A 23,699-nucleotide genomic window follows, 5' to 3' on the forward strand; every position below is an offset into this window, starting at 1 on the left:
TAGTATTGTCCAGTACTTGACTCTGATGTTGTAGTATTTACAGACCACATGACTCTTGACGAAGTCGTAACTACTTTCATTTGTGTCCAAACATCAGCTTTAAAAGCTTCTGGACTCACTGTATCCTCTTGTCCTCAGTCATCACCAGGCCCTCACTAGATTTCATTCTTCCTTTAGCGGCAAAGGACGTTATGACTTCCATCTAGAGGCCGGAAGTTTAATTGCAACACAATAATGAACAAATATTGATTATGTTAATATGTGCATGTTAATTGTATATAGAGTTTTATCATTTTATACCCAATTTCTGGAACATAAACTTAAAGATAACTATGATAAAAATAGAAGAGGATTTCAAACTAAAAAAAAAACATCCAGGTATAAATGTAGAACCAGATATTAAGGGAATGTTTTTCCAAGAATCCAGGTTAGAACAGAAGACTCGGATGAACAAAGGAAGAAAAAAAGCCTGCAGAAAAGTCTTTCTAAATATTTCTAAGCGTGAGGAGAAATGTCGGCAGTTGAGAGTATTTTAACTCCAACCACAAATGTGGTGCTTTGCAACCCATACATGAGCATCATTTCTAAACCACCCACACAGTGTGTGCAGCAGATAAAAGAGTCGGTGGCAGGAAAACCTCATGAAAGAGTTCCGTGAAAGAAGCTCTCATCATCACGACGAGAACAATCCAATCTCTCACCTTTGGAGGCGATGATCTCGTTCAAGGCACAGCGGACGACGTCGTGGCTCCACAGATGTTCAGGGAAGATGTTTCGCACCAGAACATCTGAGAAGTGCCGCAGAAGAGCAAACTCTTCCGATTTGGAGCCGAACAGAAGTTCTCTGGAAGGGAGACGAAGAGAACGTGAGAGCAGTCGTTCGACAGTAAAGAGCAGAAATGGTTTTAGAAAAAGGGAAGTTAGATCGAGATTCTTTTTTCAATCAGATCGCACTGAAAGATAAGAACGTGCAGATCATGAAGCAAAGATTCTGGGTCAGAGATTGACGAGTCAGATTGTTTAGGAACATTTTTTTGTTTTGTTTTTCAAAGTTCTGTTATATAAACAGCCGGTTATGACTTTGAATTTTTTTGTTTATGATTAATAAGATTAAATACTAATCATTTTACTTCTTGTTTATGTTCTTTCATTGATTTAAGTTAAAAACCCTGAGAGAAAAAATCTATTTCATATATTCATAATAAACTGCTATTTTGCTAAGATGTGTCCGTTTTTTATTTATTTTCTTTTAAATAAATATTTTCTCATCTTTTCATTTTCTACATTTATACTTGTTTTCAATGTATTCTTTTATAAAATATTGTACGTTATAAAAAATATTTTTTTAATTTACTGTATTGTTGACGTTTTCCTTCATACAAACCTGTTTTAAACATCAACACTTCCATAACTGCACTATGTAAATATCCAACTTGTCAATGTTATTGTATTTGTGTTTAATATTTTATTCTATAATGTTCGATGTTGCAAAGTAGACCGAAACGAATTCCAAACGATTGGACCCTCTCGACTCACATTGGCACAAATACAGAATTCTGATTCTGAAGAAGGTATTTGAAAGTGTATTTGTTCCACAGATGAAACCACACTTGGACTTAATGTAAAACCTCAGACCTCAACATCTTCTTTCTGTTAATATTGAAGAATTTTTTTTTTAATATATAATAATGCCACCATCGTCGCTCGCCTCACCTCCAAACACCCACCAGCATCCTATCAACACTGATCTGTTGCAGCAGAATACCAGAGGATGATTAAGTGTGAACTCTTGACTCTAAATACATTTCTCTGGTCCTGCCCCAGTCGAAGACCGATTACGTTAAAAAAATATATATATATATTTTGAAATTATATATATATAAAGAGCTGTTGAAAATTGTATATAATATTGTTTAAAGTATTACCATTATGTACGTAATTTATATTTATAGAGGGTTTTTCTAGACCAGGGTCACAAAGCGCTTAAACAATCAAAACAATACTCAATGAAATATATACTTAAAAGATCAAGATAATACTGAGAACAACACAGGAGTCTCAGAGAATCAAGGAAAAGCCCAAATCAAAGTGTCTTGAGATGTTTCTTGAAGGAGTCAGTAGATCATCAAACACAGATGATTCTTGAAGGAGTCAGTAGATCATCAAACACAGATGTTTCTTGAAGGAGTCAGTAGATCATCAAACACACATGTTTCTTGAAGGAGTCAGTAGATCATCAAACACAGAGATGTTTCTTGAAGGAGTCAGTAGATCATCAAACACAGATGTTTCTTGAAGGAGTCAGTAGATCATCAAACACAGAGATGTTTCTTGAAGGAGTCAGTAGATCATCAAACACAGATGTTTCTTGAAGGAGTCAGTAGATCATCAAACACAGATGTTTCTTGAAGGAGTCAGTAGATCATCAAACACAGATGTTTCTTGAAGGAGTCAGTAGATCATCAAACACAGATGTTTCTTGAAGGAGTCAGTAGATCATCAAACACAGATGTTTCTTGAAGGAGTCAGTAGATCATCAAACACAGATGTTTCTTGAAGGAGTCAGTAGATCATCAAACACAGATGTTTCTTGAAGGAGTCAGTAGATCATCAAACACAGATGTTTCTTGAAGGAGTCAGTAGATCATCAAACACAGATGTTTCTTGAAGGAGTCAGTAGATCATCAAACACAGATGTTTCTTGAAGGAGTCAGTAGATCATCAAACACAGATGTTTCTTGAAGGAGTCAGTAGATCATCAAACACAGATGTTTCTTGAAGGAGTCAGTAGATCATCAAACACAGATGTTTCTTGAAGGAGTCAGGAGATCATCAAACACAGAGATGGTTCCAAAGCTTAGGAGCAACAGTCTGAAAGGATTTCTCTCCTCTGGTCCTGAAGTTCAGGAACCATCAGTAGATTCTGATCCACAGCATCAATACTTTCCACTAGTTTCTACCAGAGAGCTGTGATCTATTCACATGATCTCAAGAGTCCATGTGCTGTCAAAACAAATCAATCGTTTCAGTTCCTTTGTGTTTCTTCTCATCTACTAATGCGTCTTCCCTGCATTCACCGAGTCAGCTGACCATCACGGGACAGGAGGTTCGTAAACGACCGTCATTAAATCCCGAGAGTCACAAACATCAACAGCCATCAAAGGTCCATTAGCAGCTTCGTAACTGGAGCTAGAGCCGAGAAGATTTAGACGCGTTCACAGGTCGTCTGTAGTAAAAGTTAAAGCCAGTAAAGCTGAGGTGAATTATTCATAGTTAAGATGGTTTTATAGAGTCGACACACATTAGGAGAAGCTGCCGATGAAGACAGTAAACAGACCATGAGGTCCAAACCTGTCCGGCTGCTTGCTGTTGTGCAGGTGTTGGGTCAGGATGCGAACGGATCCCACGGCCACCTGACCCACATCCAGCTCGCGGGCGTGCACGATGAGGCGCTCGATGACCCAGTCGAACTCCCTGCTGAGGACCTGGTGCAGGGGTTGCTGGTGCCTCGCCTCGGGGACGCAGTACCACGGCAGAACCAGTTGAGCGTACGCACAAGCAAACACTGAGGAACAATATAAACACATTTGAAGAAGGTTCATGTTTCAACTCAGTTTTAAAGTGGCTAAAACTTTACATCGTTGCTGCAAACACTTTAGAAGTTTATCAGTGTTTAATATTGAAGGTTTCATCTAATGTTACTAATGTTTTTATTAAAATGTTTTTTAAGCCTTTTTTAATCATTGAATTTAATAATTTCTATATTGAAAGATTTCTCTCCTCTGGTCCTGAAGTTCAGGAACCATCATTAGATTCTGATCCACAGACCTCAGAGCCCGAGCTGGGGTGTAAGTCTGGATCAGATCACTGATGGAAGGTCTGACCATGAATAGATCTGAAAGTAAGAACCAGAATTTTAAAATGATCCTGAAAGAAACTGGCAGCCAGTGAAGAGTTTGAAGGAGAAATGTGAGTTCTTCTACTAGAGCAGCTCAGAATTCTGGCTGCAGAGTTTAGTATGAACTGCAGGCGAAACACATCCTTCTGGTTTAGACACTTAAACTGTTACAATAGTGTCAACGACACAAACACATGGATTATAAGATCCAGATCATGTTGTGACAACATTTTCCTAAGTTTATATATTTTTCTCAGTTGAAGCAGTTTTTGGTCAGTTTTGTTCAGTGTTGAACTAGAGACATGTCTTTATCAAATACTACACCAGGTTTCTCAGTTTGACAGACAAGTCACCAAAGTACTGACTCAACCCTGGAACGTTATCATCATTAATAAAACAATAATTCAAATAAACATTTGCTAAATATATTTTATAATTGGAGGAACAAGTAGTGAAAGAGTACTGAGCTATTAAAAAAAGTTCTGGGAATTAGAATATCAAACTGTGAATAATAAATCGTTCAACTCGAAAATATTTTATGTATTTTTTTTAAAAAGTAAATAGAAGTTTATTTTTTCAAAGAATTCTAATAATTTCTAAAAAATTATTAAATGCTTAAAAAGAACAACATTTCTATTTAAAATAAATAAATAAAAGTAAAATTAAATCAGTATTATGACGGCAGTAATACTTGCATAAAACAGAAAGTAAATGTACTATTTTATGTATTATTCATCAGCAAAAGTGTCTCTGAGCAACATGCAGAAGACAGTGTGTGTCTTTGTGTGTTTGTCTGATTGTAGTTTGAACATCAATGTTTGCTTCATGACTTGAATCAAACAAGTGTCTGTCCGTCCGTCCGTCTATATTACAGTAAGTTGTGTATCGTATACACAAATGTGTAGCATGATTTAAAACATCCTGTTTCCATCCACTAAGAGCTTTGAAGATGCATTTTTAATACCAGTCCAGAAGCAGAACATCCGCCATCAGCCCTGGAGTTGAAAACATCAAGAAGTAAACAGTGGAAACATTATTTCTCATTTCCTGTTTCAATCAATCTTGTGATACGTTCAAGCACTTCCTAAAAAACAAGCTAATAATAAACCTTTAAACTCTTTTATTTACAAACTTTCTCTAAAACTAATTGTTCAATCTTTTTACATTCGTGTTTCTTCTGTATCCACCAAAAAAAAAAGCTCCACTTTGGGACAAATAAAAGGAATATTTCCATCTTGTTTACATTGTGGCTAACTTTAGCCGTTTATTAGCATGACATGCTAATTGGTTTGTTTATGTTAGCATTAGTGTTGAAAGACAGTGTTAGCATCTCTGACAGGAAGTGACTGAAAGTTGATGTTTTTATTTATTTTAAGAAGTAGATAAAGCACCAGATGATGGTTAGATAACATGATGATGTAGTTTTGATGTTTTAAATATATATATACACATTTTCATCTTGTTTACATTGTGGCTAACTTTAGCCGTTTATTAGCATGACATGCTAATTGGTTTGTATATGTTAGCATTAGTGTTGAAAGACAGTGTTAGCATCTCTGACAGGAAGTGACTGAAAGTTGATGTTTTTATTTATTTTAAGAAGTAGATAAAGCACCAGATGATGGCTAGATAACATGATGATGTAGTTTTGATGTTTTAAATATATATATACACATTTTCATCTTGTTTACATTGTGGCTAACTTTAGCCGTTTATTAGCATGACATGCTAATTGGTTTGTTTATGTTAGCATTAGTGTTGAAAGACAGTGTTAGCATCTCTGACAGGAAGTGACTGAAAGTTGATGTTTTTATTTATTTTAAGAAGTAGATAAAGCACCAGATGATGGCTAGATAACATGATGCTGTAGTTTTGATGTTTTAAATATATATATATACACATTTTCATCTTGTTTACATTGTGGCTAACTTTAGCCGTTTATTAGCATGACATGCTAATTGGTTTGTTTATGTTAGCATCAGTGTTGAAAGACAGTGTTAGCATCTCTGACAGGAAGTGACTGAAAGTTGATGTTTTTATTTATTTTAAGAAGTAGATAAAGCACCAGATGATGGCTTGATAACATGATGATGTAGTTTTGATGTTTTAAATATATATATACACATTTTCATCTTGTTTACATTGTGGCTAACTTTAGCCGTTTATTAGCATGACATGCTAATTGGTTTGTTGTTGTTAGCATTAGTGTTGAAAGACAGTGTTAGCATCTCTGACAGGAAGTGACTGAAAGTTGATGTTTGTATTTATTTTAAGAAGTAGATAAAGCACCAGATGATGGTTAGATAACATGATGCTGTAGTTTTGATGTTTTAATTATTTTTTTTAAAGTAAATCAACTTTTTTGGATACTGTTGTCAGACCGCGGGACTTAACTTTGGGTGGATTATAAAGTCAACTAGAAGTCAACTAGAAGTTAACCAGCAAACATACATATAGATTATCCTCGAGGGATGTTTTTTAACCTAGTTTCCCCCAAAAAAAGCTCCTCCTCCTGAAACATGAGCCACAGATGTTCTGTTTCAAGTCCAAACACAGCGAAAGTATTTGCTGACAGAACACGTGCAGGAGGTCAAACGTAAAGCTACACACATTATACACGTATATACACGCATATATACACACACTAGAGTGTTGGTCACGTGGTGACCTTTCACCTTTCTGCAGAGCCTTCTTCACGAGCGGACACTGGGTCAGGTCCGGGCTCGAGCTCCTCTCCTCCTCGCTCATCCGTTCATCCACTCGTTCCTGAAGGAGAGAAGCTCAGGTCAAGAAGGTCAAGGTTTGGCGGGGTTTTCTGGCTCACCTGTGGCGAGGGTTCCCCCTCCGTCTGCGTGCCGGACTCTCGTCCACACTGACCGGAAGTGAGCGGCGTGAAGATCCACAGGAACACGCACAGGAAGTACTGAGTCCACGAGCGCGCGCAGTCCCAGAAGAACCAGAGCAGAGCCAGCGAGACGGCGATGGAGATCCACCATCGAAGCATCTTCTCCTTCTTCTGCTTCACTTCTCCTTCACTTCTGCTTCTTCTCCTTCACTTCTCCTTCACTTCTCCTTCTTCTCTGCAGGACGACACGGAGGTGAAGAGCTCGCACGCCAACATCTCAAGAGTGGGGCAGGAGACCCCGAGCGGCGGCGGAAAGAGGCGGAAATATACGAAGAGTTCGGGAGAAGCGGGTTGGATGCGGGGCTGTGATTGGCTGCCGAGCAGTGCCGAGTGTTTTCCGCCATCTACAGGTCACAGCTTTAAGGTAAGGTAAGGTAAAACTTTATTGATCCCTCAGGAGGTCTCCTTTGGGAAATTGTTTTTTACCAATAGCCAGCAATTTTTCATAAACAATAAAAAATAATACATAAAAAAATAAAATAAGAAGAACTTTACCTGACAGCCAGGTGCTGCTGCCTGTGACGTCACATCCTCCGCATCGGCTGAGCGTTAACAAATAAAGTACACAGATGACGACATTTTAAGTATGTTTTAAGTATATTTGGATTGAACACGAGAATGATTATGTATCTTGAGTTCAGTGATAATATTGTTTTCGTCCATTTTGTAAAAATCTCCTCCATATGTATCTCTGAATGTAAATTAATTATATTCTTTCTTTATGACCCACTTATTAATGTCTTATATTAGCAACTTTACAAACATTCTAAATGCTCACTGACCGTTTGTAAAGGCTTTTTGGTTAAATCCATCACTTGTTTGTAAAGAAATCACCTTTTCTATTTTTTCCTATTTATTCATTCAATCTTGAAATTTAATTTAATTATGATTAATTTATTAGTAAAAAAGGATAATTATTATTATGACTATTGCGTTTAATATATTTAAATTCCACGAAGATTCCTTATTGTGAAAATGTATTTCAATGAACATTAAGGTCACATCATTTTTGCGCGTATTTAATTGTTATTTAGTTCATGTTAAATTACCTTAAAAAATGACTAAAGAATATACAGCATATACATATATGTAGTTACCAGATATTGCCACGCGATGGTGCTAAAACTCCAGTTTATAATTAGGACGCAACATCGTTAAATATAAAAATTAAACCTTCATTTTTTTTTAACCAATCTAAAGCTGATTTAATTTATCGCAGTTGTAAACAAAAGCAAAGATTGATGAGTCGCTTGTTTTTAAACGTTGAATTATTCATGAAATCCCACAGATGTGTTGATAGATCGCACGAGACGATAGTATTTATATTTACATTCTTCATAAATCAACATTTTTACACCATCATTAGCTGTTTGTTCATAGAAACGTCCGCATGAAAGACTGTAAATCAGGAGGTCATGACCTATGACGTCATTCATTGTAAGTGCTCTGGTTATGTAACGACCTCCTGTTTAAAGCCTTAATTGGTAATCTAGTGAAGCTTCATGAGGACACACACACACACACACACACACACACACTTTGATTCAGCTCTGTTCACAGATGTGTTGAAACATGAGGGGTTTTTAAAACAGTAAAATATCTATAAATACAAACAAAAAACATGGCTCCTACAAAATAACTCTTTTACTTACTAACACAAAAGATCACATCCTGACAAAACACACTCCCTCATTTCAACATACAATTGAAACACAACCACAAACACCAAAAGTTAACACAATCAGAAAACACACAAAGATATACTTGAAAAACTCAAAAGCAGACAACAGTACACATCTGCACCAACAATACATAGACAATTAAGTTTGTGTTTATAAATGTTTGTTGTAGACAAAGATCTTAAACCTCATCAACCTGCTAATGTTTTTCCATCGTCTGTTCTTCAGTCTGATCTGTGGAGTCGACGAGTTTAGAATCAGAGCTTTTGTCTCCACGAGGATTAAATCTGCTGCTCGTGCATCAAATCTCTCAGACTCTGATCGTCTAGTCGTGTCTACTTCCTGGTTTATGTTTCCGACGAGTCGATGCTTCACTTCAGACGTGCTTCGATAATTGATATCGTTAACATCAACATTTGTCGTGTCATTTTACTATATTTAACACTTGTTTTTCTAAAGCATATCATTTATTCTTATAAACTATATAATCAAGCAAATGAATGTTTAAACATTACAACAGAAATTAAATATGTATAAAATAAAAGTTGACACTAACATGAGTAACTATAGTCGCACTTATACGACGACTGTACGAAAACCATTTTATAAATTTGATTAAATATTCATTTTCTAAAGACCCTTGTGTCGGGGGGGCTGGAGTCTATCCCAGCTACCCCGGGTCAGAGGTGAGGGACACCCTGGACAGGTCGGCAGAGTCGAACACACAAAGCATGTTTGACTTTTGGGAGGAAATCAGAGTAACTCACAGAAATAAACTCCACAGGTTGCAAGAATGAACGGCTGGATTCAAACCAGCAACCCTTCCGTGATACACTAACCATTAACTAGATTCATCTTAGAATTTGTATTTAAAAGGCTAAAAAGATATTTACATTATTTAACTTATGTTTAACTGCAGCAAAATGTATTTATAACCTTAAGAGTAAAAGTTGTATATTTTTAACCTTCATCTCGTGTAATATAAGAAGCAGCAAAACATTCTCAGCTGATGTTGGATCTTCACCAAACATAACTTAGACTCCGCCTCCTGCCAAGATTACACACCAGACCTGGAGCGACGACAAGAACACACACCAGTGCTGTGTCTCAAATCGCATACTAGCGTACTAAAAGTTAGTATTTTTAGTACGTTAGTGTGTATCAATTCTTAGTATGCGAAATTTAGTGCGCCATGCATACTAACACGCCCACAAAACTAGCATGGTTCGATGGACACTAACCACACTAAACAGCCGCCATTTTAGTGACGTTTTAAACGGAAGTTACGTCATATATAAATGCATATATATGCATATACTTAAATGTGTATTTTCAGCAGCAGGAGGATAAACACGTCTTCGCTGCTGATACCAGCTTAAATATCTCGCGATTATTTAGATTCTCATATTTTTTCTTTATTTCTTTTTCCATAGTTGCAATACGTGCTGCCAGCAGGTGTCGCTAGCGTTCAAACAGCTGCTTGAAACATCGTTAAATAGAAGAAGAAGAAGCCGTCATGTGATTTCCGGTTAGTGTGTAGCTTCAGGGTTTGAGTTGAGACATACTATCTGCGGAGAATTTGCGTACTAGTTAGTATGCATACTAAACTGATGCATACTAACTTCTAGCATACTAAGATTAGTATGCGATTTGAGACACAGCACAGACCTGGAGTGACGACAAGAACACACACCAGACCTGGAGTGACGACAACACTCTGCTACACATCACACACACGGTTGTTCCGCTCAAATTTTATTTCCAAGCCTCACGAGCTCCTCGGTCCAACTAGCCAAACACCAGCTGGTCCCCAGAAATACATCAAATGTACAAATATGTTACAGTTCAGCGACGACAAGCTTCACATGACTTTCTTCAGCTCGTCGTACAAGACCAGCACGAAGGCGCCGCCCATGCCTCGCAGCACGTTAGACAAGGCGCCCTTGAAGAACGCCTTCCCGCCCTCGTCACGGGCGATCTTCTTCCAGCAGTCCATGGTGCCCGAGTACATGATGTCGGCTGCAACAGAGGAGCGTGAGGCGCAGAAGTGACACGAGGAGGTTAAAGGTTAAGGAGTTAATTGTTTTTAAATTGGAATGTAGTCGTTTTTCTATGAAAGGTGTTTTTTTTTGTATTCATTGAATAAAAAAGGCATTTTTCAAAATCAATTCCTTTTTTTTTTTTCTTAAAAGTTTTTTATAGGTTAAAAAAAAACTAATTAAGAAACTAATTAAACCACATGAAAGGGTTTAACCTTAATCAAAAAAAAGGATTGAAAACATGTTTTGAGTGAAACAGCATTTGGGGATTTAATCATGAAAAATAAATTCTACCAATAATGTCTCAAACACAAAAACACCTTTGTATGATTGAAGTATTTTTTTTATTAAAAAATCATATTTTGAGGTTTAAAAAGTGTTTTAATTGGGAAAGTAAAATAAATAAGTTAAAAAGAAAAATCCTAGTTTGAAGTTACAGAAAATTACTAAAAAATAAATCTAAATTCAATATTATGTAATTCATAGTCTTTTAAATGTAATGCTAAAATGTTGGCTTAATAGTGTTATTTATATATAAACGTTTAGCCTACGTACAGATGATCACATGACTGAATGATAAATTAAAAATATATAGGATTTCATTTTAAAGGATAAATCAATTAAAAAAAGTTATTAACTTTTTTTAAATTAATAAAAATTAATTAATTTATTCTTAAAATATTCAATTAATTCATTTTTAAATGTTAAATTAATTCATTTTAAAAAGTTAAATTAATTCATTTAAAAAAGTTAAATTAATTCATTTTTAAATGTTAAATTAATTCATTTTAAAAAGTTTAATTCATTTTTAAATGGTAAATTAATTCATTTTAAAAAGTTAAATTAATTCATTTTAAAAAGTTAAATTAATTCATTTTAAAATGTTAAATTAATTCATTTTAAAAAGTTAAATTAATTCATTTTAAAAAGTTAAATTAATTCATTTTTAAATGTTAAATTAATTCATTTTTAAATGTTAAATTAATTCATTTTAAAAAGTTAAATTAATTCATTTTTAAATGTTAAATTAATTCATTTTTAAATGTTAAATTAATTCATTTTAAAAAGTTAAATTAATTCATTTTTAAATGTTAAATTAATTCATTTTTAAATGTTAAATTAATTCATTTTAAAAAGTTAAATTAATTCATTTTTAAATGTTAAATTAATTCATTTTTAAATGTTAAATTAATTCATTTTTAAATGTTAAATTAATTCATTTTAAAAAGTTAAATTCATTTTAAAAAGTTAAATTAATTCATTTTTAAATGTTAAATTACTTCATTTTTAAATGTTAAATTAATTCATTTTAAAAAGTTAAATTAATTCATTTTAAAAAGTTTAATTCATTCATTTTAAGAAGTTAAATTAATTCATTTAAAAAAGTTAAATTAATTCATTTTAAAAAGTTAAATTAATTCATTTTAAGAAGTTAAATTAATTCATTTTAAAAAGTTAAGTTAAATTAATTCATTTTAAAAAGTTAAATTAATTCATTTTAAAAAGTTAAGTTAAATTAATTCATTTTAAAAAGTTAAATTAATTCATTTTAAAAAGTTAAGTTAAATTAATTCATTTAAAAAAGTTAAGTTAAATTAATTCATTTTTAAATGTTAAATTAATTCATTTTCTTCCGACACATTAAAGGCATTCATAAACCATCCATCTCTTCACCTCCTTTGCGTCCGGACTGCATCATCATGCGTCGGCGGACGGTGTCGAAGGGATACGACACCAGGCCGGCGACGGCCGTCACCGACTGAGCGATCATCCAGCTGACCACGATGTGCGTGTTCTTGGGGTCGGGGAGCATCCCTGCGGACGCCAGCTCAAGGTTAGAGTCGTGAAGGTCACAGAGAAGAGGTCAAGGCGGGGTCGCCGCTCACCTTTGGCGGTGTCGTAGACGCCGAAGTAGGCGGCCCTGTAGATGATGATGCCCTGCACCGACACGCTGAAGCCCTGGTACAGACCCTTGATGCCGTCCGACCTGGAGATCTTCACCAAGCAGTCCCCCAAGCCCTTGAACTCGCGACCCGCCCCGGCCTTGCCCACGTCGGCCGCCAGACGGGTCCTGGCGAAGTCGAGGGGGTACACGAAGCAGAGCGACGTGGCTCCGGCGGCGCCGCCCGACGCCAGGTTACCGGCGAAGTATCTCCAGAACTGCTTGTGCTTGTCCACGCCGTCCAGGAAGACCTTCTTGTACTTGTCCTTGAAGGCGAAGTTGAGCGCCTGCGTGGGGAAGTACCGGATCACGTTGGCCAGGTTCCCCCTCCAGAAGGACAGGAAGCCCTGCTCTTTGGGGATCCGGGTCACGCAGTCCACGATGCCTTTGTACTGCATGTCGGCGGAGATCTGCTTGCTGGCATGTTGGACCTGAAGAACATACATGTCACTTTAGAACAAGTTTTATCTGATGTGGAAACTTTACATTTGTTTGTAGAAAAGTTTAAGCATTATTTTGTTTCATTATTGCTTTCATTTTTTAAGTAAGTAATATTTATAGATATTTTCCAGACCAGGGTCACAAAGCGCTAAAACAATCAAAACAATATTCAATAAAATATATACTTTAAAGATCAAGATAAAACTGAGAACACGGAGTTCCAGAAAAATCAAGGAAAAGCCTGAACAAATAAAAACGTCTAAAGAATAACTAATTAAATAACTGACTTGAATCATTTCTTTTTAGAAAAGGATGAGGTTTATTAATAATAAAAAAAATCGAATATTTTACCAATTAATTTAATTTTCATATTCTTGTTCAAATGACTCAAAACTGATTTTCTAAATTATATTTTAAATTAAAAAAAAATACATTTGACTTAAAAAGAACATAAAGATAAAACAAAACTAATTAAAAACATAAAAAGCAGCAGCAATAAAAATGTTTAGATAAATTAGCAAAGAAAATAAACCTTGTGCAAAAGTTAGTTTTTATCTACCTAGTTAGTTGTAAACAGTTTTGATTAGATCATGCGCGTCCATGTCGTCACGTGATCATCTGCCCTTCGCATGATCGGTTCAGAGTTCAATCAAGTTGATATCATCCGCTGATTATACCAACATTTTTTTTTTAAAGGCTATTAAAGTTTTAGTTGTTGGAATAAGAACGTAAAACCGTGTAAAAACACTCGTGTATATATTTAAATAAATAAAAAACACTTCGCAGTTTCAACGATTAAATGCAACCATTAATATTCTGACGTCACTGATATCCCACCCCCGTCCCCCTGGTTCTGATCCACTGCAGCAGCAGCAGATCTGAGCCGAACCTCCTCCTGACCTTGGGGGCCCAAAAAACACAGAACTTTTGACCCGAAAAAAAAAAAGAGCAAAAGTTGAAAAATAAACTCATTATTTTCGTTACATGGTCTTGTTCTTGTGTCGCAGCTGCGCACAAACATCTTTAAAAACATTTTAAAAAGTGACCGGAAGTTTCCAGAATAAACGCGTTTAAGAGTTTGGAGATGAGTGATGACGTCACGTGACTCACCTGCAGCAGCAGCTTCACTCGCTCGATGGGCGCCACAGCTGTTTTAGAAATGGCGGCTGCGATTCCTCCCGCCAAGAAGTCCTTGGCGAAGGAGATGGCGGTGTCACTCATCCTGGGGCTGGAGGTGGTGCTGGTGGGTGCTGGTGGTGAAGATGATGGTCTTCCTGGGGGTTCGGTGCGAGTGGCCGGAGCAGGACCGCAGCGGATGCCATTTAAAGGAGCTCGTGCGCGAGATAAAACGTGAACTCGGAGTCGCACCTTCCGATTGGACGAGGAGTCCGGTAGTGGGCGGGGCCTCGTGGGTATCAGATTTGACTTTCAACTATTTTTCATTAACTTTATTATTATTTTAATGTCGTTTTTTAAAGCAGTTTCTTCTTCATTTCTATAGATTCAGAGTCGAGGTGCTGAACCAGCTGCACCCACAGGTAGTTAAAGGTCAGAAACAGTTTATTTTTACTTTTATCATTATTTGTTTCCGTTTCAATAATAGTTGATTTAATCAAAACACTCATCATAAATAAAGAAAATGGAAATTCGTGACAAGAAAATGGCCTGATATATAAATAAAAACGTTAAAAAGAAAGTATAATAATGTTAAAATGTTCGCGCTTTCTATGCAAAGTGTATTTTTCAATTAAAGTAAACAGTTTTTTGTTGATAGTTTATCGTTTTTAAGGTCTTTGGAAAATAAAGTGATTATAAAATGCATGTTAATCAAAACTCTTTATTTGCACTTGTGGATATAAAATGTACTGAGTACGAGAATATAACTGACTATAAGGTCGTAACCTTTGATTTCTGACGTAAAATCACAAGTAAAAAGAAACATCTGTTTTTGGTCTTCAGCTGTCAATCAGGTGCTCGCTGTGTGACGTCACGGGTCAGGTGACTGTTTCCACTCAAACTTGCTCCGTGAGCCTGAAGCTCCAGAACAAATATTAGTATTAGTATTATCCTTCAAGTACAAATACCATCACTGGAATTAAGATCATTTAATTTATCAATTTTAATTAATCCATCAATCAACTCAAGTGAATGACAGTCGTATCAAATATACATTTTTTTTAAATCGATTGATAACAGAAGAGTAAGAATATAAAGAGTTTTTGATGCTTATTTTGCTTTTAATACTGTTGTAAAAACACAGTTAAACACAAATAATGAAGACACAATGTGACAATATTTTTCAGGTTTTAATAAAATGTGCTAGAACATAAAAATATTTACAACCATTTTCAATAAAAATATACATTATCTGTGTTATTTTGGGCAGCATTAGTTACATTTGTGCGTTAAAAAAGGCACTTTGAACAAAAGAGGTTTGTGAAAACACAAGAAAAATGTCATTAACAAGGTGAACTAACAACGATTTGAACCGATAATGACCACTTTAACACTGTCAAGATTTATTCATTCATCGGTTTGAGAAAACAAAACTGACTCTGGATCAGAACCTTCTGGGTCACGTTTAGAACTTCAACATTAGCATGATTGAGCGTTAGTTGCACGTGACCCACTTCCACTTCCTCCTCTACTTCCTCCTTCACTTCCTCCTCCAGAAGTTGAACCTTCTGTAACCACACGGTAACAAGGCTGCGACACATGAAGCCACAGAACGTTCCTCTGCTCTCAATAGGACGACTCGCTGGAGCCAAAGTTCCTCAAGTATCTCTTGACCTCCTGCAGCTCCTGGGCTCCGAGGCTCTGGTCCACGCCCGGCGCAGGCTTGTAGCTCAGCGGCGAGACGATGTAGCCGTTGCGGTAAAGACACACCTGCTTGCACATCTCGAAGCAGACGAAGAGGAGGCCGAAGTACGGAACGATCTGCGGAGGACGAGAAATGACACAAAGAGTCGATCAGTGAGTCATAGATCCGTCTTCTGTCGACTCAAATACAACTTTCTTTGACGTCTTTCAAATATTAACTCAAAAACATCTTCATCTACTTTCATGTTCTGGCCTCTCCTGAGCACCGGCCTCACCGACTCTCTCTAGACGAGCTTCCAAACATGGTTTCTTCACGTGATGAAGTAAATATTTCTAACGTTTATACGACGTTGACTGTGTTTCCATTGTGTTCGTTCAGTGTCGTGCTGTTGAGACTTTGCTACAAGAGTTGTGGAGAAGAACTGGCGCAACGAATCGTGTACTGTTGGGATTTTTCTTCTTTACATCTCAACTCAAAACACGACAAAGCTCCGTCCTTTTTGCTTGTATTGAAAAGTGCATAAATATGTTTATATATATATATATATATATATATTGTTGTAGCTAAAACTTTTATATTTGACTTGTTGATGACTGGAGATTCACATATTGTATTTATTTGAATGTATTTCACTCTAAATGATGTGATATTTATAATTATTTGTTATAATTGTTTATTCCAGTTGTGTAGTTTTATTTAAATGTTTATTTTAAAGTTTTTTTTATTCAAATAAATACATTTAAAAATCAGTTTCTCATCTCATTTCCTCAGAGTTAAAAGTTGATTTTATTTAAGTTTATGTTGGTCATATCATCAGCATCAGGAAACTTTGTTGTAAACACGACACAGGGATTTGTTGTGGTGACATGACACAATATGAAAATTAAATACACAATGACTTGAAAACTATGAACAATACATATGTATATATTTTATTTTTTTCTAATCTTAATCGTTCAGCTCTTCACAACAGAGTGACACGAAGATAAAGTACTTGCTCCGAGTAGTAGTACTAGTAACTCTTCACAAGTATGAGCCACGAGCTAACGTGTGTTAGCAGCCATTATGACATTGAAACTGGAGAGCGACACATGCTGTTCTAGACTTTCATCGGCTCGTGATACGATTCATTTCACCGTCGGCATTACTCTCCATTCTCACCCTCCTCACCCGTCTCACCCTCCTCCCCGTCTCACCCTCCTCCCCGTCTCACCCTCCTCACTCGTCTCACCCTCCTCCCCGTCTCACCCTCCTCCTCCCCGTCTCACCCTCCTCCTCCCACAAAGGCCACGGTCGGCGTGGCAACCTCGTGCTCCGGAGCAGGTGTGTCGCCCGTCACTCACATACCTTGACGGTGTTGGCGGTCAGTCCGGTCCAGAGCGAGAAGAAACCTTTGTTCCGAACCATCTGAACGAAACAGTCCGTCGTCCCCTGGAAGTGAACGTCGACGCCGCCGCAGTGAGGAAGATGAGCCGCCTGAGCCTGTGGAGACGCAGACGTTTGGATTCTTGATGTGGACGATTGTTGATTAAATATAAACAAAGAGAAAACACGCTTTTTTTTAGCAGGTTGTGATGACAGTTTCTTCTGGTTAATATCTGTAGGAACAGTCCATGAAAATAGTGACAACTTGAAACTATGTCTCTGGTTGGTTGTTAATGATCCTCGTAAATGACCCCGCAATTGTCCCCTGACCCCGGAAAGCTGGGACAATGAATCACCTGTTGAGTCATTTGTATTATAACCAACTATTTTTTTTTTTTTTTTTATTCCTACAAATATGTTTACTGATAAAATGTTTACATTTGCACAGTGAAATTACCTCTTTTCTTTTTATCAAACTACTGAGATTTAATACAACAAAATGCATGAAAAATGACAATTAAAAAATAATGACAATAATAATAAGAATTAATAATAATGATTAATGATAATAATAATAAAACGAACAGCTTGACAATGTTGAGGATTAAAGTTAAACTTGTGAAAAAAAACTCTGGTTATTTTACGTCTTCCTCTTGAGCTCGACCGTCACGTGACTTCCTCGAGTCACACGTTAAAACGTCCTGAACAAACAGAGATGAAACAAAAACGTCTCCAACACTCAGCGTTCAACCCGGTGCTCGTGACGGATGATGTTGCTGCAGATGTGGGTTCATGAGGCACAACCGTGTGTCCCGGAGAGAAACAAGTCTATCTTTGGAGTATTTATCTATAGCTGCCGCCGCGACATTCTCAGCTGCCGGACAACCTTCACGGTCACATGACACCGGAAGTGGCGTCTTTTCTCAACGAAATCAACGGACAATATGTGTTCTTCGGTGGATTAAGAAACATTGATGTGATGATAATAGTTTGAGATTAATTCTACTTAAAGGCCGGACACGGATAACGATGAGTAAGTTTTCTTTTTGATGGACAGCACCGCCTAGTGGCTGACACCGGAACTATGTTTCATCGTCGGTTGTGCCCGGGGATCTTTAATAAGTGCGCACAAAAAATAAGAAAGGTGGGATATTATGAAACAAGAAAAGAAACCAAAGAGAAAAAAACAAATGCATCACTGAACGTTACGCTTTTAAAAATGATGAAAAATAATCATAACATTGAAATAAATAAATAGGGAGACAGTAGATCATGTACTTATCGAGTGTCCGAAATACCGAGGAAAATTAAAAACATGATTTATTGACTTCAGGTAAATATATACATTTAAATTAAAAATATATATTCATTACAAGTTGTATTTGTAAGTGTTATGATTTAATTCTACTCTATCTTAAAGTTACTAAATGAATAAGGACAATATAAAATGGTTTGGCTGTGTTTAAACTATAGCATCCCATGGTTGATATTGATAATATACACATACAAATATAAATATATATACTGTATATAGTAAATTTAAAAATTAAAGAAAAATAAGCTAATAAAAGTTACTTGGTTAGTTATCGTCTAGATTTCCGATAAACACTCCATCAAACCTGAGGCCTATTGCATAAAAGTAAGATAAGGGATTAAGTCGTGCTATCTTGTCCTGGCTCTACTCATCTATGGTCCCGTTGCACAAAGCGGAACCAAAATCATACTAAGCAATGTTTCCTGTGTGTTTAATTGTGTCTTTGAGTTCTTCATAGGCTTCTAAAGGGATGTCTTGTTGTCTCAGTGCATCAGTGAATCTGTGATCCATCGCAGGGTCTAGTTGAGGAAGTCGTGTGTTCATTTATCCACGATTGGTTTCCAACAAAGTAAGTCTTGTTTTGGATTCATCAAACCCAGCTGACTTACTTATCCTGGATGTTTCAATCCTACTTTTGTGCAATAGGCCTCAGGAATAAAAGAAAAAGAAGAAGAAGCGAGTGTGCACTAGTATTAATGGATTTGCTCCTCACTTGAAAACAGTTACTTTGTTTGCAGCAAATACTTTTTTTCTTCAAAAAATACTTTGAATTCTGAGAAAAAAAACATGCTGTATTCAAAGACACGTCATTAACCTTCATTTTAATGTCAAATATCAGGACTAGTCAATATATAAAGGTACATGTTTTGCTAACCGGCTAAGCTAAACCTAGCGACGCATGTGCAACAACATCACGTTGTAAAAGTAAAAACCTCCAAAGCTCACCTGCATCTTACGCTTCACGGTCTCAAAAGGGAAGGAGAGCGTCTGAGCGACGCCGGCCGCCAGACAACCGTTGATGAAGTTCTGCAGCGACGAGAAACGAAACGGTTGCTCCTTCCAGAGCTTGTCCAGGTTCATGTAGACGGCGACGCATCCCACGGAAAACGGGAACGCACCTAGAAACATGGAACTTATTTAGAAAAGCACTTTGACGGCACATACCTCTGCCAAGGAGCTCAATAAAACATTCAGAAACAGAATTAATTTAAATCAATAACAGTTTCCATCAGATCGGTGAGTCTCTCTTCTCTTGATTGACAGGTGTACTGACCGAGGACGGTGAGGGAGAAGCCTCGGTACAGAGCGGCGAGTCCCTCGACGCGCTGGATGTTGGCGAGCGTGTGCAGCACGCCGGCGTACGTGGGCTGGCGGCGGTTCTGAGCGATGAGTCGCGTCTCCGCCACCTCCAGAGGATACGTGACCAGAGCGGCGGCGACGCCAGCCAGGCCACCTGCAAACGCCACTTTCCACTGCGAGACGAAGCCGAACTTATCCATGTGGAGGTGAATTATCCTGCGAACACACAAGAGCTGTTCTGTTAAAGCTGCAGGTGAAAGAGGTGAAAAACAAACAGACTTTTAATTTTGTTTGCATCTGGAAAACGTATACATTAACATATTTATGTTGTCAATTTACACTCGTTATAGTGGCTGTTGTTAGGGGCCGTCAGACAAAAATAAAGAAGCTAAAAGTATAAAATCAAGTCATTAAATCAATATAAACATGCTAAAAGTAATATTATATTATAGTATTAGTGTTATAGTATATATTATTATACAGTATAGTTTATTCTTGTAATTTATATAAACTTTATTTTAAAATAAATCTGAAATAAAAACACTCTTTTCATCATGTTTTTTAATATTCACTTAAATCTCTTTGAAGGGAAATAAAATCTAGCAAAAATTTAGAAAACAAAGGAAAAATTCCTTAAACAAAAACCTTAAAGTCATAATAAGAGACTAGTAATAAAAAAGGTAAATAAATATAAAATAAAATAATTGTAAGTTTCTCCATGATTGTAAGTTAATGTACTAAAGTATTCAATAACACCCGTTTGTATTCCTCTTATCCCCGATAAAAGCATTAAATATTTATTGTTTTATACGATTGTATGTTTTTTTAAGACAACACTCACATAAACAACTATAACATTTAAGTAGAAACGTCTAATACATATTTAGAAATGCCATAAATCAGATAAACTACCATAATAAATACAAATCAACTGTTGATTCCTCGAAAGATAAGAACAGAAATATGTTTCTTTTATTTACGACTTTACGACATGTTTATTAGACGTTTGTACTTGAATGTCACAGAGGTTTATGTGAGCTTGTTGTGAAGGTGTTTGTGCGGCACGTGTCGTGACTTCTCTGATGTTTTTACGACAGGTGACCCTCTGACAGGTGATCCTCTGACAGGTATGTTTGTGTTTCTGCAGCACGTTGTGTCCGACAGTAACCTTCACTGCAGCCCTGGGTTTAGTCTGACAGGCTGCAGACACGACCGTTAATCGGTTCCTTCACGTTTTAACTTACAAACAATTTCAAATATTTAACATTATTTATCCATTTTGCTCAAAATGTTTGATTTTATAATATCTTTCTTGGCTTGTTTTTTTTTTCTATGAATGATGTTCATTAAAAAAAAAACTTCATTAAAAACAAACTTCATTAACTATGTAAACATAGTGAAATTTAAAGTATATTTCACTTCAGGCTGGAAACCTGTGTTGGCTGTTCAAAAAAGCCTGGTCCTGCTATAAATAAATATAACAAATTATATAAATATAGCAGCATGATGAAAACATCTATGAACATTTATACATTTATTCATTTGCTCTTCATACAATCTTTTAAATTACTTTGATGTACTTGTTATAGATTTCAGCTTTCGAACATATTTATACGATTGATATTGACATGACACTTCATTAATACATGATAGATGTATGCATGTTTTGTATATATACATATATATATATATATATATATATATATATATATATATTAAAATGTGCTATTTAGTTTGAAAACTGATTATCTATAATGTCATATTTAGTTAAATATTAATTTGACATGATGTCTCAAAAGTCTTGTTACTTTAATTAAACAAACAACTTGTTTAAAAAAAAAAGGAAAATTACATTAATTAAGATTTCTATTTACGCCTGATCACCTACGAGACAACACTCGGGGCATACACGCCCTTTGTCGACAAACATCGTCTGAGCAAATGAAAGCTTCTGATTGGCTAAAAGAAGCAGACGCTGTGTTGTCTTATTCAAACCGGAAGTGCCTAGTTTTTGAAAAAAAAAAACTATTTAAACTAAAAAATATGTTTAGATTCAGTTCCACAAATCGCCATAATGAAGAGTTTGTTTCCACATCCGTACGTTCATCGTCTGTCAATAAGCGGCGAGTGAATATCGATCCTCAAACATGGCGGCTAACAGTAGCTGCTAACACTTAGCTTCGATCATCAAAACAACAACAAACAAACACACGTTTTTTAAAAACTTACTTTTTATAGGCGGCGAGATGAACAGCTGTGTACGGGAACAAGCGCAGACACGACACCAGGTTCCCCTTCCAGAAGCCTCGCAGTCCCTCATGCTGGTACACGAGCAGGAAAGTTTGACAAAAGCCTCGTTTGCAGTGAAAAGTTCCGACTTGACTCTGGATCTTCACGACCTCCAGAGGAGAAGTCACGCTCTTGCTGAAGATCCCCGCGAAGCCCACGCACAGCACGCTCTGGGACCTGGTCAGTCGGTCGTCCTTTTTAACCGAAGCCATTAGTCCAGGTGTGGAGCGTCTCGCCTCGACGACGGACTCGAGTCCAGGTTAGTCTAATTTTAGCAGAGAGTCGTCGTTCATGTCCGCCCTGGGCTCGGTCCAGTGGTTGTTGTGACTCGTCACCTCACCCCGGGTGCAGAGACGACATCTCACCGCCAGGTGGTGCTGCAGGCCTGGTTAACTCCCACCTCGCTCGCCAGACGATACTGAACAGATCAGCTGTTGTGACGTCAGCGTGGAGCAGCGACGTCATGTGAGTGGTCACGTGAGACAAATGTATGTTTTAAGTCGATGTGCAGGAAGTTGCAGCTCATTTAAAAATACTTTTCCTTAATCTTAACACAAACCTTTTGGAATTAGCGTTTTTGAATTAGCGTTTTGTAAAAGCGTACATTGGCATTTTAAGATGACTTGTTAAGAAGTAATTTACTGTCACAACAATAAAAGTGTTAAAACTTATATATTAAAGTGACTTGAAATGAGTCTTTGTTGTCATAAAAAATATAAACTGTATTTTTGGACTCCTCTTGAAGGGTTAAAGTGATAGTTCACCCAATCTTCATTCATTTTCTACTCACTCTCATGTTGACTAACTTTTTAGAGTTATAGACAAACATGTTTGTTCATTTTAATGTAGCGACTGGAGCTCAGTTGTCTTCGTCTTCATCTTCGTCTTTAGCTTTTGGGAGAACCATCACTTTATGTAGAAATGCACTTTTTTATGTAATCTCTTAGGCAGGACTCGGCTTACTTTAGCAGATTAAAGACTATCATTTTTAAGGTATATTTAGGTCTTTAAGTTATATTTTAAGTCATAGAAGTCAATAGATCACAGTCAAACATTTCACTTAAACTTATTGGTTTTAACAACCGTTTTAAGTCATTTTTAAGCTGAAATACGAAAAAGTAATGTCAATGAATTTCTGTTTTAAAAAAATATATACCCACTTCTACTGAACATCTTAAATAGTCAGTATATATGCTGTATGTACAAATATACATATATGTCTTGCATACATGTATTTTTGAAAAAATAAAAAAATAAAAATAATACAAAAAAGAAAAGAAATTACTTAAATACAATATAACATTAAAGTCATTAATTTAAAAAAATTAAATTTGATAAAGAAAAAGGGTAAATGATCATCGAGACTCACACTTATTCACTAATTTTGGATCTGTATTGATTTGGGAGGAAATTGGAGTGAGATTTCAATGAAAATCAGTTTGGGATGATTTGCTTTGCTTATAATATTTTACAATATTTACATTAATTTGACTTTCTCAAGTCACGACTCGTTGATCTTAACAGAGAATCCAAATATAAATATCTATACGTTAAATTAATTTACATAAGAAAAGTTGATTGTTCAGTCACAGTGCATTCTGATGTCTCACCACAGGCAGCGCTGTTGTCTTACTTTTAACATGTTTAAGACCCTGAGAACATTTTTATGAGCATAAAAATCTTTACGAAACAAAACATTCTTTCAG

The 23,699-nt window shown here is 36.2% G+C and overlaps 3 protein-coding genes across 3 annotated transcripts in view; all 3 read right to left on the reverse strand.

Annotated features, from left to right (window-relative positions):
- LOC148072480 (uncharacterized) overlaps window positions 1-6,943 on the reverse strand; it is a 30,697-nt gene extending 23,754 nt beyond the window's left edge. Inside the window, exons 1-4 of the mRNA XM_087798827.1 lie at window positions 6,723-6,943; window positions 6,574-6,664; window positions 3,352-3,565; window positions 702-844 (exon numbers count right to left, since the gene is read on the reverse strand). Of these exons, the coding sequence (XP_087654953.1) occupies window positions 702-844; window positions 3,352-3,565; window positions 6,574-6,664; window positions 6,723-6,902 (628 nt within the window). The 5' untranslated portion in view covers window positions 6,903-6,943. The remainder of the gene's footprint in view (window positions 1-701; window positions 845-3,351; window positions 3,566-6,573; window positions 6,665-6,722) is intronic.
- A 3,291-nt stretch (window positions 6,944-10,234) lies between these two features.
- Window positions 10,235-14,181, reverse strand: slc25a5 (solute carrier family 25 member 5). Its single transcript, XM_087799201.1, has 4 exons — window positions 14,015-14,181; window positions 12,408-12,894; window positions 12,196-12,336; window positions 10,235-10,501 (listed from the first exon to the last, which is right to left on the reverse strand). Exons 1-4 carry the CDS (start codon window positions 14,123-14,125, stop codon window positions 10,344-10,346), a joined length of 897 nt encoding a protein of 298 aa, XP_087655327.1. The 5' UTR covers window positions 14,126-14,181; the 3' UTR covers window positions 10,235-10,343.
- Window positions 14,182-15,191: 1,010 nt separating this feature from the next.
- Window positions 15,192-22,308, reverse strand: slc25a43 (solute carrier family 25 member 43). The gene is made up of 5 exons (XM_087798858.1): window positions 21,934-22,308; window positions 19,679-19,920; window positions 19,351-19,523; window positions 17,073-17,207; window positions 15,192-15,841 (listed from the first exon to the last, which is right to left on the reverse strand). The coding sequence occupies exons 1-5, from the start codon at window positions 22,203-22,205 to the stop codon at window positions 15,647-15,649; spliced, it is 1,017 nt and encodes a 338-aa protein (XP_087654984.1). The 5' UTR covers window positions 22,206-22,308; the 3' UTR covers window positions 15,192-15,646.
- Between the last annotated feature and the right edge of the window lie 1,391 nt (window positions 22,309-23,699).

This window comes from Callionymus lyra, chromosome 9, assembly GCF_982586985.1.
Source record: "Callionymus lyra chromosome 9, fCalLyr1.hap1.1, whole genome shotgun sequence".
Lineage (NCBI taxonomy): Eukaryota > Metazoa > Chordata > Actinopteri > Syngnathiformes > Callionymidae > Callionymus > Callionymus lyra.